This window comes from Phyllobates terribilis, unplaced genomic scaffold, assembly GCF_046119375.1.
Source record: "Phyllobates terribilis strain yellow unplaced genomic scaffold, ASM4611937v1 Scaffold_5__5_contigs__length_657084704, whole genome shotgun sequence".
NCBI classification, from domain to species: Eukaryota; Metazoa; Chordata; class Amphibia; order Anura; family Dendrobatidae; genus Phyllobates; species Phyllobates terribilis.
The window spans coordinates 2,134,050-2,153,407 of NW_027362765.1; the positions used below are offsets into that span (position 1 = coordinate 2,134,050).

The following is a 19,358-nucleotide window of genomic DNA, read 5'->3' on the forward strand; positions in this document are numbered from 1 at the left end:
CCGCGCCATGCTGAACCGATGTCATCATGACGACATCCGGGTCATCAGAGCTAGCAAACTTATCACACCATGCTCAGAGCAAGTTTGTCTGCCAGTGCAGCGCTGACAGTTTGTAAAGCATAGCAAAGCTATTGCATTGCTATTCTTTATAAGCGATCAGACTGCAAAAAGTGAAAGTTTCATAGTGGAACAAAGTAAAAAAATTTTAAAAATATCAAAAAAAAAATCACAAAATAATAAAATATATATATTTTGTACATAAATATTTTTACGATAAAAAAATAAACAAATAAAGTACACATAATTGGTATTGCTGCGTCTGGAATGACCCGACCTATAAAACTTCCCGCCAGTTAACCCCTTTATTGAACACCGTAAAAAATTAAAAAATAAAAACAAGCCAAAAAATGATGTTTTATCATCATACTGCCAAACAAAAAGTGGAATAAAATGTGATTATGAAGAATATTCTAGAATAATCACATGTGCCCTGGTTGTCAGGTCTCCAGGCATAGTGTAATCCGACTCTCTTGAATTCCTTTGTAGCCAGCAAAGAGGGGTGAGAAATCCCCCTCCCCTGGCAGCTGTGAGCTGAGCTACAGGCAGGCTTCCTGCCGAGATCCTCTCTTTGTTCTCAACATGTGCTATGTTGTGTAAGGTACTATACTTCAATACCGAGCTGTGGAAGAACTATATGTCCCAGCTCTTCACAAAATGGATTTTCTAGCTCAGGGGAAGATAGTGAACGCCAGACTGCATCCTAGCCCACTCTAGCATGTAGGGACAAGGAGATACACGTCTTAGCCTTTTGAAACCTCCTACAACTGCTGTGTTTGGTACTCACACGTAGCAGGGGCCCAGCCGGGTCCATTGACACCAGAATCGGTTCCCTGGGACCATCCAGTAAGGAGGTATGGGCCATGTTAGTTCTGGGAGTCTCTTAGCCAGGAAGGAACAGGGGGCGGAGACTTGGGATGAACAGGGGGCAGGTAGTGGGAGTTCCCAGAGAGTTGGAAGGTCTGTGTAGCAAAAGCCTATTGTCTTTTCCCTGGGGAAGCTTGTGACATGCAGACTTGAGGGACAAGTCCAGCAACCAAGCAGGGCACACATTCTTCCCCATGTGGTCGCCCAATCCCCGAGGCATGCTTTCCATCTAACCGGTAATTGACTTTAAGATCTGTTATGCTTGATGTACCATGCTTTTGTATTTGTAACTCTGCCCACTGTATATATAAAGCCTGATGTATATAGTAGATTGTTTAGTGAGCCCTTATGGCGATTAAATATATACTTTTAATCTTGGGCTGTTCTTTTATCTCGAACCACGACCCTTACGTCTGTTGTTTGGTCCAACGAATGCACTACCGGGCTGGTTTCTAGCTCAATATAAGTCTGTTATATCAAATAGAAACTGGTGGCAGCTCTATCCAGGCCTACAAGGCTCTACTTCACTGGAGTAGTGAAAGAGTCTCTCAGCCTGTCAAGAGTGTGGGAGGGTGTGGGGCCACATCAGCGTCTGAGTGGACCACCTTGTCCCACTCCCTGGTGCCTCTCTGTACCCGCATGGACAGGAGGTGACGGTGTAGAACTGTGCCGATCTGACCTTACGCGTCCCTGAGGGGGGTGCGGAACGTCACGGTGCAAAGGGTAGATCCGTATCATGTGCTCCATCTGGCGTAGTGTGACGTCAGGCGGATGGCGGGGTGTGGATCCACCAGAAGAAGCGGTGACAGCGGGATTCTGAGGGGCCCCCCTGGTGCCGTTTCTTCACAGTGATCAAAAATAGAAATGTAAATAAATATGGTATCTCTGAAAACGTCATCTTGTCCTGCAAAAAACAAGCTGCCAGACAGCTCCTTCAGTGGAAACATAAAAAAAGTTATAGCTCTCTTAAAATAAAGTGATGCAAAAATATTTTTTTTATAAAATAGTTTTTATTGTGTAAAAGCGCCAAAACATAAAAAAACAAGAAATAAATGTGGTATCGCTGTAATCGTACTGACCCGAAGAATAATCCTGCCTTATCAATTTTACCACATGCGGAACAACATTAAAAAAAAAAACAATTCCTGAATTTCTGTTTTTTATTGATTCTGCCTCCCAAAAATTGCAATAGAAAGTGATCAAAAAATGTTATGTGCCCAAAAATGTTACCAATAAAAGAATCAACTCGTTCCGCAAAAAATAAGCTATTGCATGACTGTCGGCAGAAATATGGAAAAATTATAGCTTTCAAAATATGGCGATACTAATTTTTGCAAAAAAATCATCTTTTCATCTTTTAGTGTGTGACAAAAGCCAAACTTAAAAAAACTATATAAATATGGTATTGCTGTTATTGCACCGCCCCGAAGAATAATGTCGCCTAGTCACTCATGCTGCACGATGAACGGTGTAAAAAATAAATAAAAACAATTCTTCATCTGCTGCTGATTTGTTCATTCTGCCTCTCAAAGATTGCAGTAAAGCTTGGCTCACATTTATCCTGTGCTGAGCGCTTACACCAGGGTTTCCATGTAAATCTCTGAAATATGTGATACAGACAGAACTCTCGGCGGAAGACTCAATGTAATGAGGCAGATGAAGGCACTGTGAATGCAGTCTAGCTTATGATCCGGCAGTGTCCTGTCTATTTAGGCGTGCATAAAAGTATGGACGGCCACAGTTTTGTGCACTTCTGAAAAGAAGGGATGACGCTGAACAGACGCCAGACGGAGTCCAGAGTAACTCTGCTGCCTCATTATAGTTAATGGATCCCTTGGGGGTTTCATCTGAATCCCGTCACTCAGAGATTTATATGGAAACCCCGATGTAAGTGCTCAGTGTAGAATGTAGGATAAATGTGATCCCAAATGTTATGTAAAATGTTCCTAATAAAAGATTCAAATCAATCCACAAAAAAGCCCTCACTCAGGTCCGTCATCTGTCAATGGAAATATTGGAGCTTCCACGGTACTGGAAGCACAGAGGCTCTGGAAAAGTGAAATGGCTCTCCAAACGCGACATGGCATCCGCTAATTATTCCAGCAAATTTTGATGCTTCTTCCCTTACAAGTCCTGCTGTGAGCCCAAACAGTAGTTTTCATCCACATATTGGGTATCGGCGTACTCAGAAGAAATTGCACAACAAATTACATGGTGCAGTTTCTCCTGTTACACTTGTGAAAATCCAAAATTTAGGGCTAAAAAACATTTTTGTGGGAAAAATTTAATTTTCTGTATATTCACAGCTTAATATTATAAACTTCTGTGAAACACCTGGGGGCTCAATGTGCTCACCACACATATACCACATTTTTCAGACTATAAGACGCACCTCAACTTTAGACAGCAGAAAAAAGAAAACCCACCGCTCCACCATACAGCTGCACTACCCTCACCTACTGTATCCGCACCCATTGTGAGCCCTTGCGGGCAGGGTCCTCTCTCATCCTGTACCAGTTGCTAACTCATTTTGTTCAAGATTATTGTAAGTGTATTTGCTATATATACCCCCTTTTCACATGTAAAGCGCCATGGAATAAATGGTGCTATAATAATATAATAGGAAATAATTTATTTCCTATTAATTAAAACTTCCCTGGTGGTGTAAAATGGAGGGGTCAGTATCACAAATTTTATGTACTGGGGTAGAATAGGGATGTAATAAATCTATTGTTAGTGTCTCTCTGCAGTGTTATATACACAACATAGCTCTGCTGCATGCACATATATACACACACACACACACACACACACATAGCTCTAATACATGCACATGTACACACATAGCTCTGGTACATGCACATATACACACAAACAGCTCTGCTACATGCAGATAAAAACACAAACAGCTTTGCTACATGCACACATACACACACAAACAGCTCTGCTGTATGCACTTATCCACACAAACATCTCTGCTGTATGCACTTAGCCACACAAACAGCTCTGCTGTATGCACATATCCACACAAACAGCTCTGCTGTATGCACATATCCACACACAAACAGCTCTGCTACATGCACATATATACACACACAAACAGCTCTGCTACATGCACATGTACAGTACAGACCAAAAGTTTGGACACACCTTCTCATTTAAAGAGTGTGCAAAGCAGTCATCAAAGCAAAAGGTGGCTACTTTGAAGAACCTAGAATATAAGACATATTTTCAGTTGTTTCACACTTTTTTGTTAAGTATATAATTCCACATGTGTTAATTCATAGTTTTGATGCCTTCAGTGTGAATGTACAATTTTCATAGTCATGAAAATACAGAAAAATCTTTAAATGAGAAGGTGTGTCCAAACTTTTGGTCTGTACTGTATACACACACAAACAGCTCTGCTACATGCACATATATACACACACAAACAGCTCTGCTACATGCACATATGTACACACACACAAACAGCTCTGCTACATGCACATATATACACACACACACAGCTCTGCTGAATGTGTAAGAAAGTCCTTACTGAGAACTAGAAGATCCTGGAAAACAGTGTAGATACAGTCATATGAAAAAGTTTGGGCACCCCTATTAATCTTAAGCTTAATGTTTTATAAAAATTGGTGTTTTTGCAACAGCTATTTCAGTTTGATATATGTAATAACTGTTGGACACAGTAATGTTTCTGCCTTGAAATGAGGTTTATTGTGCTAACAGAAAATGTGCAATCTGCATTCAAACAAAATTTGACCGGTGCATAAGTATGGGCACCCTTATCATTTTCTTGTTTTAAATACTTCTGCCTACTTTTTACTGACTTACTAAAGCACTTTTTTTGGTTTTGTAACCTCATTGAGCTTTGAACTTTATAGCCAGGTGTATGCAATCATGAGAAAAGCTACTTAAAGTGGCCACTTGCAAGTTGTTCTCCTGTTTGAATCTCCTCTGAAGAGTGGCATCATGGGCTCCTCAAAACAACTGTCAAATGATCTGAAAACAAAGATTATTCAACATAGTTGTTCAGGGGAAGGATACAAAAAGCTGTCTCAGAGATTTAACCTGTCAGTTTCCACTGTGAGGAACATAGTAAGGAAATGGAAGAACATAGGGACAGTTCTTGTTAAGGCCAGAAGTGTCAGGACAAGAAAAACATCAGAAAGGCAGAGAAGAAGAATGGTGAGATCAGTCAAGGACAATCCTCAAACCACCTCCAGAGAGCTGCAGCATCAACTTGCTGCAGATGGTGTCACTGTGCATCGGTCAACTATACAACGCACTTTGCACAAGGAGAAGCTGTATGGGAGAGTGATGCGAAAGAAGCCGTTTCTGCAAGTACGCACAAACAGAGTCGGCTGAGGTATGCAAAAGCACATTTGAAGAAGCCTATTTCTTTTTGGAAGAAGGTCCTGTGGACTGATGAAACCAAGATTGAGTTGTTTGGTCATACAAAAAGGCGCTATGCATGGTGGCAAAAAAACACAGCATTCCAAGAAAAACACTTGCTACCCACAGTAAAATTTGATGGAGGTTCCATCATGCTTTGGGGCTGTGTGGTCAATGCCGGCACTGGGAATCTTGTTAAAGTTGAGGGACGCATGGATTCCACTCAGTATCAGCAGATTCTTGGCAATAGTGTTCAAGAATCAGTGATAAAGTTGAAGTTACGCAGTGGATGGATCTTTCAGCAAGACAATGATCCAAAACACCGCTCCAGATCTACTCAGGCATTCATGCATAGGAACAATTACAATGTTCTGGAATGGTCATCCCAGTCCCCAGACCTAAATATCATTGAACATCTGTGGGATCATTTGAAGAGGGCTGTCCATGCTCGGCGACCATCAAACTTAACTGAACTGGAATTGTTTTGTAAAGAGGAATGGTCAAAAATACCTTCATCCAGGATCCAGGAACTCATTAAAAGCTACAGGAAGCGACTAGAGGCTGTTATTTTTGCAAAAGGAGGATCTACTAAATATTAATGTCACTTTTCTGGTGAGGTGCCCATACTTATGCACCTGTCAAATTTTGTTTGAATGCAGATTGCACATTTTCTGTTAGTACAATAAACCTCATTTCAAGGCAGAAACATTACTGTGTTCAACAGTTATTACATATATCAAACTGAAATAGCTGTTGCAAAAACACCAATTTTTATAAAACATTAAGCTTAAGATTAATAGGGGTGCCCAAACTTTTTCATATGACTGTAATTCTTCAAAGCAGAGAATGAAGTTTACTCAGAGGTACGCGGCAGAACAGTTCAGAATGCAGGCAGGGAAAATACACTTGACACTCGCAGGTGTCTAGATAAGCAAAACAGCATTGGGATATCTGGCGATGGTCTGGCCATGGAGTGGCTTCGGTCTGGCCATGGTGTGGCCTTGGCGATGGACTTTCATGGACTGCCTGTAGACTGGCGATAGAATGGCCCCGGACAACAGTATCAGAGCCTTTTTATGCATAGCTTAAACAAAGGAACTACATATTGCGGCAAAAGGCGTATACATGATAACATCATACTGCAGGGAGGACGTGCATTTTAGACAACAATGTGATAATGCAACATGACAATATTCATGAGTATTTTTACCAAACTCCATTAAATCCATAAATCCCCATGTCCTTACTTAAGAAATTACATATTGACAACTGTATTGTCCTAATTTCTATACAACAATTACAATAACAATATTTACTACCATTTAACACCACTTATTTACTCTCACATTGACCTGCAGCTGCTGCTATTAACCTTTGTGTATACTAACCATACCTGCTAATGGCACTGACATCATTTTATGGCTGCATTGTGACTAGGACATGTGTAGGACATGCATCTCATTAGCTGCAAAACTCAGTTCTCAAACTTCTGAACAAGATGGCTGCTAGGTTTAACATGGCTGCTCAGAATATTAGGATTTCTCATTCTCTTACAAGTCCCCCCCTCTTGTACTCTTTCCAGAGTACAACTTTACATTGATGTAATGTGAAAAGATTAATTATTATAAACATGATTTTTACGGTAATTCATCATTTTATAAACTTGTGTCTGGAGCGGCAAAAATCCCTAAAAAAAGCAAAAAATAATACAAAGTCATTACAGTATTAGTCCCAAGATAATAAGTCCTCTAATAGTTATGTATTTTGATCGGTGTCTTCCTTTTTTTTCTTCTTATTCTTTGGATTCCGGATTTTCCTGGTCTTCTCCCCCTGTCACACTATAAGATTCCCACTGTATAGTGTGAAACACCTTCTCCTGATCATCTGGTAGGTTCATGGTCACAGGAGTCGAATATGAAAATCTTCGGCTGACCTGAGCAGAAAAAATGTGGAGTATCAATCCTTACAAGAAATCTCAGTAAGATAATTAAAAAGTCTACACTGATCAATATGAACAATTTTAACACCAACAATAACAATTTTAACACCTTTGTCCCCTGGTTTGTTAACCCTTCTCACTCATAAAACCATGGGGCCAATAATTTGAGTAGCAAAGGGACCTTCCCAATTAGCTTCCCAGGGTCCTGTTTTTCTGAAATTGTTAATCATCACCTGAGCGCCTTCAACAAATTTAGACTCGTAGGATCTGCACAACTCTTAGCCACCTGAAAAGCAGCATACTGCTGAAGGTGCTTAATGTGTTGTTGTATTTGTGGTAACCACTGATCCCTCTTGACTACGACTTGCTCAGGACTAGGAAGTACAATATCACTTGGCAACTGAACAGGCATCTGTCTCCCAGTCATTAATTCAAATGGGGAAATGCCGGTTGGCTTGAATGCCGCAGCATAGATGGCTAACAGAACGGACGGTAAATGATTGACCCAATCATTGCCTTTTTCCTGAATCATCATGGACATTTTCGACTTTAGGGTTCTGTTCGTGCGCTCTACCTTTCCTGCAGACTGCTCATGATAGGGGACATGAAACCGCTGCTGGATCCCCAGCAGAGCAAAAAGCTGGGTCATAACCTGTCGCACAAAGTGAGGGCCATTGTTACTTTCAATTATTTTAGGGAGACTCCAATGTGAGAAGACATTTTTCCACAGAAGTCTAGCTGTAGTCAGGGCAGTATTGTTTGTGGCTGGGAGTGCCACTACTCATTTAGAAGAGACATCAACTAACACAACGGCATATTTAAAACCTCCTTTTGCTGGAGGGAAGGGACCAATAAAATCAATCTGAGTAGACTGCCAGGGACCCTCTTCTACTTGTATTCTCCGGAGATGGGGCTTGCCTTTTTCTTTGGGATTATTTTGTAAACAGATAAGGCATTCATCGTGTATCTCATGACACAAAGCTCTCAAGTGGGGATGCCACATTTTGTGTTGTACAAGCTCTAGTAAAGCCTCTGGTCCCAGGTGAGAAAAAACTGAATGATTAAATTTAATCAGGGGCTTGATCATTGTTGTGGAGATGTAAGGCACGAGCTTATCATTAACCCTTTTGTAGTACAGACACTCCCCTTTTTCCATGGACTTAAACTCGAGGGAATTAAACAAGGATGAGTCTCCATCCTTCTCCTGTGCTTTTATAAGGTCCTGACAAGGAGAAAAAACAAGGGGGGGCTCTTGAGGCTTTTTAGTAACAGCAGCGATCACTTAATGACTAATGAGGGTATTTTTCCTCCCCTGTAAGGGCGGCTTCCTTGGCTTCATGATCTACATATGCATTGCCAAGGGTGTGGGGGTCAGGAGTTAGTTTTTGGTGACCTTTGATTTTACAAAAGGACCATAAATTTGGGAATTCTTTGCCCCGCTGCACAATTTGTCTGAGAATCTCTGCATGTTGTAAGGGCTTGTTCTGTGAATCAATCATCCTCCTCAGGGCCGCAACATTTAGATACAAAGTGACGGAGGAAACAACATAGGCACTGTCACTGAAAATATTCATAGTTTCAGTGAACGCTAGAATAACTTGTAGAGCTGCTTCTAATTCATCTTACTGGGCAGAGAAGTGACCTGGGAGTCTGTAGTGCAGCGACAACTGTTTATCGGGAAAGCATACAGCATAACCTGTGGCATAGCATCCATTATACCAATATCAAGCTCCATCAATACAGGCACAAGGGACGCCCTCCTGAAAGTCTGCTCGGAAGGGGGAGGGAGTGACATTAGCTGTTCAACTTGACAGTCGTGACATTTTCCTGTGTACTGCACCATCTGGGCTAAATGATATTTTCACCCACTTCAACTTGTAAGTCTCTGGTCTCAAAGTCAACGATCCATTGAGCCATTCTCTGTGAATTTACCCCCAAGGCTTTTCCTTTCAACAGAGTTTTTAGAGTAAAATGTGGGTTTGTAGAATTAACGGAGCAAATCCCACTATGTGTCTTACTTGATTCATCGTCCAGTGCACACCCAGTAAGTGCTGCATGCACGAAGTAAAATCTTACTCCATGGGGTTAAGCAACCTGGAGCAGTAACCCTGGGCATACAACTGACTGGACACTTCAGGACTATCTTTGGGCCATTTTTGTAAAAGCACAGAGGAAATAGATATATCACCGGTGTGGGCTTGAATGTGAAAGGACTGGGAAGGGTCAGGGCTGATTAACGCAGTGGCTGCCGTAAGGACTTACTTCATACCTTCAAAAGCTTGTAAGGCTTCTCCCTCTATAATGACAGGGGCGTGATCATTATCAACTTCTTTTAACAAATCATACAATGGTTTAGCCAGATGAGCAAAGTCAAATTCTCTGGAAAAATTTACAAGACTCAAAATTTTCAAAGCTCAATAATATTAGTTGGTATGGGAACAGCTTCAGTAGCATTAACCCTAGCATGCATTTTTTGTTTTTTTTTTGTTTTCTGCTGGAATTGACACACCCAGAAATTTAACCTCTGACTTCATCAATTGTACTTTGTCAGGCTCATTTTGAGTCCAGTGTCAAGTTTTAAGGGTCTCTTTGTGTTCATATTCATCAACAGTTTGAATTAACAAATTATCAACATATTATAAGACTTTGTCTCCATAACCAAGGGGTTCTAAGACCTGAGCCAATGCCTGATGGAAATACACAGGGGAACTGTGGAATCCAATGGGCAACCGCATGAACAAGTACTGCACATTCTCAAACATGAATGCAAAGCGGAGGGCAGATTCAGGTGATAGGGGTACTGAGAAAAAGCCATTTGCAATGTCTAAACAAGAAAACACTTTACAATCACTCCTCAGCTGTGACATAACTTCAGGGACAGATGCAACAAGGTGAGCAGCTAAGGGAGTGTACTTATTTACAAATCTCAACTCTACAACCATTCGAAAGCAACCCTTATGTGAGGCATTGCATCCTCAGGAATTTGGTGCTGATGCTGGACAGGTGGTACTTCTTTATCAATTTTAAGTTTGCATTAACACATGATGAGTTTTCTTTTGAGATCCATAATTCAGGGAATCTTTGTTTCAATTCATTTTTAAGAACATCATTATCAACATTTTCATCAGCAAGTACATAAACTTAGACTGGCAATGGGTAATTTGTGACTCTCCAACTTCTCCTCCACAGGTACAATTATAGAACAAATATTTGCTTCTTTGTTCCACAGAACTTTGTTACATAAATCAACAACAATTCCCATTACTCCCACAACATTGGTACCCAGAATAGTGGACCATAATTGTAGATTTACCCAAAAAGTGCTTCGAAAATCCCTTTTCTTCGATCCCCCTGCATCCTGAAATTTCAGGTTCACTGGACGTTTTTTTACTGCTTGAATACAGGAGCCCTCAAATCCTACCAAAGTGGTAGTCTCAGGCAGTCCAGGGGGTGACTGCAATTTGTGTCCTGTTACTGAAACTGAGGCTTCTGTATCGATGAGGATGTCTTACCATGGCAGTCCCTCTATTATCCCTTTGACATAAGGTCTTCCATCCTTGCTCAGGGAAAGAGGGACAAGGAAGGCAAGGGGAACAGGGGAAGCACATTATCAGTCGGTGTTACCTGCGGTGGGAAGCCCGAAAAATCCATCATTCTCATCTGAGAAAGTTTTCCATCCTGCTGCTCCCACCTCCGCCCCAAAGAGCTCTTCAGTAAGAAACCAGTCCTCATGGTCACGCAGTTCCTTCATTAAAGGAGCATGGAGATTAGGAGGGGTGACTCTTCCCTGAATAACATTGATCTCAGTGCTGGACAGCTGGGGCTTCTGGAGAGAAAGCAGGAGCAGAAGGCGCCTGAGAGACAGGGTTAACGATCTGAAGACCTTTATACCGCTGATATTGCCTAGGATAATTTACAGCAGGACAAGGAGATTACTGGTTAACAAAGTCTCTACAACATCATCAATAGATTCAGCATTCTGCAAGACTCCTGACTTGAAAGCCGCCTCTAAGGGTATTTTCTATAAAAATTACATAAACTCTTTTCTAAACTGTTCCTCAACGCTTTCAAGATGTCTTATCACCACATTCTGTTTTTCTAAATGTCCGTTCTTCTATTCTATGTCTCCTGTCCTCAATCTTATTCCTGTCAATCTCTGCTACCCCTGCCATCTCATCAATGACTATTTGTAAAGCCCAGTATTCATACCCATCTTTCCCTACTATCTCTGCTTCCTTTAGAGTTTCATCCAGCTTTTCTACTTTCTCTCTGAACACTGCCCCTCCCTGGGTGATCACATTAACATGCAGCCTTGCAGGAAATCTGTCAATGGACTGATCAAAAGCAATAACTCTCTTACACAAAGCCACTGTTTGGCTACTATCTTTCCCCAAAGCCCTTTTCTCATCTAGTTCTCTGCTTTCTTTTGTTAACCACTGCAAACAATTTAGCCAAGTGGATTTAACATTAACCCCCTCCAGCTAGGGTGTGCCAGTATGCTTATCTGCCTGCTTTCTGTAACCACTCCATACTGGAGGACTACAAGGACGCGTTTTCTCTGTTCGGGTATTAATAAGTGCAATTTAAGCAAAAGTTAGATACTCACACCTCTCTGTCTGGAAGACCCTTTGCCGGTCTGAGTCGACCAAAAGAGGTGTGGCCGCGTTTCCAGCCTCTCTCGCTACGCTTGCCAGGCGTTTCCCTCCGCCTTTTAAAGCCTCATTGCTACAGGGCTCACAACGTCTTCTTCACGTCCTTGTAGATAACTCACGTAGAGGTTTCTTCTTTGTTGCACATATATTTTTATAGTCCTTCGCTTTTGTAGTTTTCTTATAAATTCTGGCAGGCTTGAAGCGCTCCACGAGGGGTCCTCTATCCGGTTGGCTTACTTTGAGCGATTTACACGTGGCGCCACGCCTTTTCTACCTTTCCAGTCTCTAGCTGCTCATCTACAATCCTCTCCTTTGGTTCTTCTGCAGGCAGCTCTCCTGAGCCGCTCCTCTTGGCTGGCTGCGCCAATTGTAAGAAAGTCCTTACTGAGAACTGGAAGATCCTGGAAAATAGTGTAGATAATTCTTCAAAGCAGAGAATGAAGTTTATTCAGAGTTACACGGCAGAACAGTTCAGAATGCAGGCAGGGAAAATACACTTGACACTCACAGGTATCTAGATAAGCAAAACAGCATTGGGATATCTGGCCATGGTGTGGCCTTGGCGATGAACTACCTGTAGACTGGCGATAGAATTGCCCCGTACAACAGTATCCGAGCCTTTTTATGCATAGCTTAAACAAAGGAACTACATATTGTGGCAAAAGGCGTATACATGATATCATCATACTGCAGGGAGGACGTGCATTTTAGAACAACAATGTGATAATGCAACATGACAATATTCATGAGTATTTTTACCAAACTCCATTCAATCCATAAATTCCCATGTCCTTACTTAAGAAATGACATATTGACAACTATATTGTCCTAATTTCTATACCACTATTACAATAACATTATTTACTACCTTATAACACCACTTATTTACTTTCACAATGATCTGCAGATGTTCCCATTAACCTTTGTGAATACTAACCATACCTGCTAATGGCACTGACATCATTTTATGGCGCCATTGTGACTAGGACATGTGTAGGACATGCATCTCATTAGCTGCAAAACTCAGTTCTCAAACTTCTGAACAAGATGGCTGCTAGGTTTATCATGGCTGCTCAGAATATTAGGACTTCTCATTCTCTTACAAATGCACATATACACACACAAACAGCTCTGCTGTATGCACATATACACACACAAACAGCTCTGCTGTATGCACATATACACACACAAACAGCTCTGCTGTATGCACATATACACACACAAACAGCTCTGCTGTATGCACATATACACACACAAACAGCTCTGCTGTATGCACATACACACACAAACCGCTCTGCTGTATGCACATATACACACACACACACACACACACACACACACACACACACACACACACACACACACACTATACATTACCACATCCTGCAGTTCCTGATCGGGACCTGTACGGAGGCTGCAACAGAAGAGCATCTGCTGGACATTCCACTTGATTAAGTTAAGTACATTTCAGGATATGTGATTGGTCACATGACCTGAAAGGTGTGGAATTCTTGTTGCAGAAGGTACTTCAGCTGCTCAGCTCCTGCAGCCTCTGTTCTGTCGGTAAGCTTTCTCTCCTGCTCTGCAACAATCACATAGATTAGTGCAGAGAAGGAGAGTAAACAGCAGCTCTCTCTGTGATCGGGGAGAACGCGGTGTCAGCGTTCTCATCCATCATAGGAAGCTGCCTCCGGACTATGACGCACACACTTTTTAACTAATTTTTCTTATAGTCCAAAAAATATGGTAGATAAATTCCTTAAGGGGTCTAGTTTCCAAAATGGGGTCACTTGTGGAAGTTTTCCTCTGTTTAGGCACATCAGGGGCTCTCCAAACATGACATGACACCCGCGGACCATTCCATCAAAGAAACGTCACTCCTTCCTTTCTGAGGCGTGGCATGCGCCCCCACAGTAGTTTTCCCCCACATATGGGGTATCTGCGTACTCAGGAGAAATTGGACAACAAATTGTGTGGTGCAATTTTACTTGTTACCCTTGTGAAAAAGCTAAATTTGGGGCCAAATAAAAACATTTTTGTGGGAAAAATTAGATTTTCTGTATTTTCACGTCTCAACATTATAAACTTTTTCTGTGACGAACATGTGGGTTCAAGGTGCTCACCATACTTCAAACAGTTGTTTCCCCCATGAGGGGTATCGGCGCGCTCAGTAGAAAAAGCACAACTAATTTTGGTGTCCATTTTCTCCTGTTACCCTTATAAGACAAAAAAAAATTGGGTGTAAATTAATATTTCTGTGAAAAATAGTTAAATGTTCATTTTTTTTTCCTTCCACATACCATCAATTCCTGTGAAACACCTGAAGGGTTATCTTGCTTGATAACTTAGAAGAGGGCAGAAAAAGACGTCTATTCTCAAATAATGAATTTGAATATCTCAAACCTGAAACACCAACAGTACCTACCTTCTATGCACTCCCGAAGGTCCATAAGGTCCTCAGTCCATTAAAAAGTCTCCCTATGGTTGCTGGAGTAGATTCGCTATCACAAAATAACGGTATTTACATTGACAGAATATTGCGTCCTTTTGAGATCTCCCTGCCTTCATATGTTCGGCATACACCTCACCTGCTTACTCAACTTGAGGGTGTTGCTGTGGAGGAGGACCTCCTATCTCAGGTAGATCAGATAGTATCTAGCTGAGGAAGATAGCTTCTGCTATCGAAACGCGTCGTGGCGTTAGAGAGCGTATTAAACAATAAAAGGTTTGTGTGTTATAACCTAATCCCCTGTCTAGTTGTTCTAGCGCTTCCCTAACACCGCACACTTCTTTCTTTCTTGATTGCTAATCTCCCCTGTGGAGAGCGGTGGAAGCTGCTCTGTTTACAACTAGCCTACTACAGGACCTGCCGTGATGTCATTGTGGAACGCCCACTTTGGTCACATGGTCCCGGTCATGTGACCTCTGTAGCCGACAGAAACTCCTTACAGCAGTCTCTGCTAAGCTGCGGTCATCTTACAGACTCCCACCTGGAAGCTTTTTCCCTTGTTGTGCGGGGCCCCTTTGCACAACAGGACCAGGTGAGTGGTCACAACATCCTCCCCCTTCATTCCCCCCCCCAAACGTCAGGCTCTTCCCCATTGGCACTCCAACTGCTTTTGTTTTCCTTACTATAATAATAAGTCTCTTGAAACTGTATAGTATTAGAATACATCTGATATCATGAGCTCATTATATTCATTATAGTCTTACTCTGTGCCTGTAGTTCATAGATTGGTTGGTCAGATTATTTAGGACATACACAGGTTCCATAGTGCTAACTAAAATATATACATATCCTCCCCAACAAGTTTCGCCATGTCTGGCTTCCTCAGGGGGCTGGGGTTATTAGTGGCTGAACAGAGCCTGCACCGCCCAGAGCTTCTTTTTCTGATGTCTCCTCCAGCGCCGCCTACATATTGAATAAGACGCTTCCTGGTGACAGAAACAGACGTCGCACAAGGAGATCCCAGAGGAGATGGGACACACCATTTTCAGAAGCCCTAATGTTACAAAATGGCCGAAAACCAGAGCAGTATAAATCACCATGAAGTGACTCCATTTTGGAAATTATAATCCTCAGTGAATTAATCTATAGGAGTAGTGACTATTTTGACTCCACAGTCACTTTCCTGAAATTAGCACGCAGCGGATGTTGTAGAGTGAAAATTGCACATTTGTCGTTTTATAACCCAACACATAGTGCCCAGATTGTGCTTTAGGAGACACACAAACCGTAAATTAAGTGGGTTCTTCTCATTATAGTAATGCCGAATTCATAGATGCTAAATATGGTTTGGCACACTGCAAGGCTCAGAAGTGAGGGGGAGATCTGACTTTGGGAGAGCGGATATTGCTGGATTGGTTTATGGAAGCCATGTTGCTTTTCAAGAGCCTTGGAGCCACTAATAATGTGGAAACCTCTGTTTTTCCATTGACAGATGATGGACCTGAGTGGGGACTTGTTTTTTTGTGAGATGAGTAGAAGTTTTTATTGGTATTATTTTCGCCTACATAACATTGGTGGCTTTTTATTCCATATTTGGGAGGCAGAATGAACAAACAATTGAACACCACACTATACTGGTTCATGCTATGAGGTTGTCTATTAGACTGTGAACTGTCATTGTCGAGGTGAGGAGTAAATTTTTTTGCAAAACTTGCCATTTTTTCAGACAGTTTAAGTAGAGATGTTCAAAAATATAAAATTCAACAATTTTTTATTAAAAAATAATAATTGTTTTTATTCTTGGCAGATGACTGTACCAGGAGATCAGAGGGACAGCTGACATCTTCAATTTTCAAATCAGATAATTTTGATATCCAACAGAATACAATTGAAATTAATGCCATTTCTCCAGATATACCATCATCCCTTCACAGCAAAGATCTGTCATCTGATCCTTTGAAACAGGTTCTATCTTCTGATTCATTACAGACTACTCAGGAAAATGAAAGTCACAAAATAAGCATTAAAAAACAAATTGCTCCTAAAGCAAAGAAGCCATTTTCAGGTTCAGAATATAGAAATAGTTTTTCCCTTAAAAAGTGTTTTCATAAACATAAAAAAATTCACACAGCGAAGAATAGATTTTCTTGTTCCACATGTTGGAGATGTTTTAATCAGAAATCAGATCTTGTTAGGCACCAGAGAACTCACACAGGAGAGAAGCCTTTTTCATGTTCAGAATGTGAAAAATGTTTTAACCAGAAATCAGATCTTGTTAGGCACCAGAAAACCCACACAGGAGAGAAGCCATTTTCATGTTCCGAATGTGGGAACTGCTTTACAGAGAAATCAAATCTTATCACACATCAGAGAACTCACACAGGAGAGAAGCCATTTTCATGTTCAGAATGTGGGAAATGTTTTGCAAAGAAATCAAATCTTTGCAAACATCAGAGAACTCACACAGGGAAGAAGCCTTTTCCATGTTCAGAATGTGGAAAATGTTTTAACCAGAAATCAGATTTTGTTAAGCACCAGAGAACTCACACAGGAGAGAAGCCTTTTTCATGTTCAGAATGTGAAAAATGTTTTAAGCAGAAATCGGATCTTGTTAGGCACCAGAGAACTCACACAGGGGAGAAGCCATTTTCATGTTCAGAATGTGGGAAATGTTTTTCAAAGAAATCAAATCTTACCAAACATCAGAGAACTCACACAGGGGAGAAGCCTTTTTCCTGTTCAGAATGTGGAAAATGTTTTAGCCAGAAATCAGATTTTGTTAAGCACCAGAGAACTCACACAGGGGAGAAGCCTTTATCATGTTCAGATTGTGGAAAATGTTTTGTACAGAAATCACAACTTAATACACATCAGAGAACCCACACAGGGGAAAAGCCTTTTTCATGTTCAGTATGTGGAAAATGTTTTAACCTGTAAGGGCATCTTGATAGCCACCGGAGAAACCACCCAGGTAAGAATGCTGCAGCCACACCCAACTAGTCTCTGTACAGACTAGAAAGGCCCTAGCTGCACAACCAAAAACACCACCATGGACCTAACTCCCTAATAGGCCGTTGATGAGTTTCTCGTGCCTCCTGAGGAACCAGAGGGGAGGTCGCAACACTGTGAACAAGGGGAAAGGAAAATATGAAGAAATATATGAAAACCCTGAGTGAGAAAGTAAAACATATTCATATAGGGCAAAGAAGGCAAGCTAAGGAGAACCTAAAATAAAAGGAACAAGTATAATCTCCCAGAAACCTAACATTGTTAGCATGAAAAGATACTGGGAGGGAAAGCAAACTGACCGGGAGGATAGTTTCACCTTTGTGGTGAAACTTACAAAATTCATCGTCACCAACTGTAAATGTAAACCTGTCCATTTATAATGACCACGGACAAGATAAAGATTCCCAACTCACATCAGGACCACAAGATCCCAGGTACTTTCAGATGCATCACATCTAATGTAGTGTACTTAATTATATGTAGCAAATGTCCAACTGGGGGTCTGTATGTAGGGGAGACAGGGCAAAAACTTAGAACACGGATGAATTCTCATCGCCATACAATTAAAGAATAGACCTACTTGTTACAAAATATTTTTGTATCCCTGATCACAGCATCATGGACATGAAACTATTTGTATTAAAAGGTAACTTCAAATCTCAGAGAGACAGAGTTATGACAACCTTTGACACAGAGCAGGAATGAATGTGACACATGGATTTGTCTTTTTACATCAGCTAAGACAAATCCATTTAAGGGCATCACAATCATGAACCAAACCTCAGACACAGGACAATAAAACTTTCGCACTCTTTATCTTTGAACTGTTCCAATATTTACGGCCACAACTGCTTCTCCCTCTCCCATACTGATAGTTCTGCTTCACGTCACTTGTCTTATCTATTGCATTATTCCTGTGCCCTGTTGTGTATAAATATGAGACTTCAGATTTCGTGTTGATAAAGAGACCTGAGTAGTCTCAAAAGCTTGCAATTTGCAACCTTTTCAGTTAGCCATTAAAAGGTATCAACCACTGAGGACTCCCAAATTTTAGTATTTTTCTCCAAACAGCAATTTTAAGATCTTTCCACATGTGTTCAATGGGATTTAGCTCCTGACTCCTTGCTGGTCAGAACGCTCAAGCACTTTGTTTCCATCCATTTCTAGGTTCTTCTTGAAGTATGTCATTGTCATGCTGGAAGACACATGACCTAGGACGCAAACCCAGCTTTCTGACACTAGGCACTACATTGTGACCCCAAATCCTTTGCTAATCTTCAGATTTTATGATGCCTTGCACACAGTCAGGGTGCCAAGTGCCAGAGGCAGAAAAACAACCCCAAAACATCTTTGAACCTCCACCCTATTTGACTGTATGAATTGTAAATGTATTGATTATATTGCGCACCATGGACAAAGGAACATCCGGATCTCTGAAGATGGACTTGTAATCTTGAAATTGTTGATATTTTTCAACAATTTTGGTTCTCAAGTCCTCAGACAGTTCTCTTCTTCTTCTGATTTCTCCATGCTTAGTGTGGCATATGCATGCACACAATGCAAAGATTGAATCAACTTCTCCCTTTTTTATCTGGTTTTAGGTGTGATTTTCACATTGCCCACACCTGTTACTTGCCACAATTGCGTTTGAACAAGCTTCACGTGCTTGAAAAAAAGTTGTTTACCCACAATTTTGGCAAGGTGCCAACAATTTTTTCAGGCCCATTTTATGTGGTTTTGTGTGAAATTTTGTTCAATTTGCCTTTTTTTCTCTGTTTTCTTGTGTTGTTCCAATACACACAAAGAAAATAAACGTGTATAACAAAACGTGTAATTGCAATAATTTTCTGGGAGAATTACTTCATTTTCTGGAACAATTTCAAGGGAGCCAACACTTTTGAACATGACTTGTTTTTGTTTCCTTTTTAATTTGTTGTGGCATATCATCCTCTACGTGTTCAGCTATATTAGGAGGCTTGTAGCAAAGTCC

The 19,358-nt window shown here is 41.1% G+C and overlaps 1 protein-coding gene across 1 annotated transcript in view; it reads left to right on the forward strand.

The window, feature by feature from the left end:
- The window catches only part of LOC141270853 (uncharacterized), a 42,181-nt gene extending 23,102 nt beyond the window's left edge, over window positions 1-19,079 (forward strand). The window contains exon 7 of the mRNA XM_073680951.1: window positions 16,167-19,079. Coding sequence (XP_073537052.1) covers window positions 16,167-17,296 — 1,130 coding nt within the window. The 3' untranslated portion in view covers window positions 17,297-19,079. The remainder of the gene's footprint in view (window positions 1-16,166) is intronic.
- Window positions 19,080-19,358: the final 279 nt, after the last annotated feature.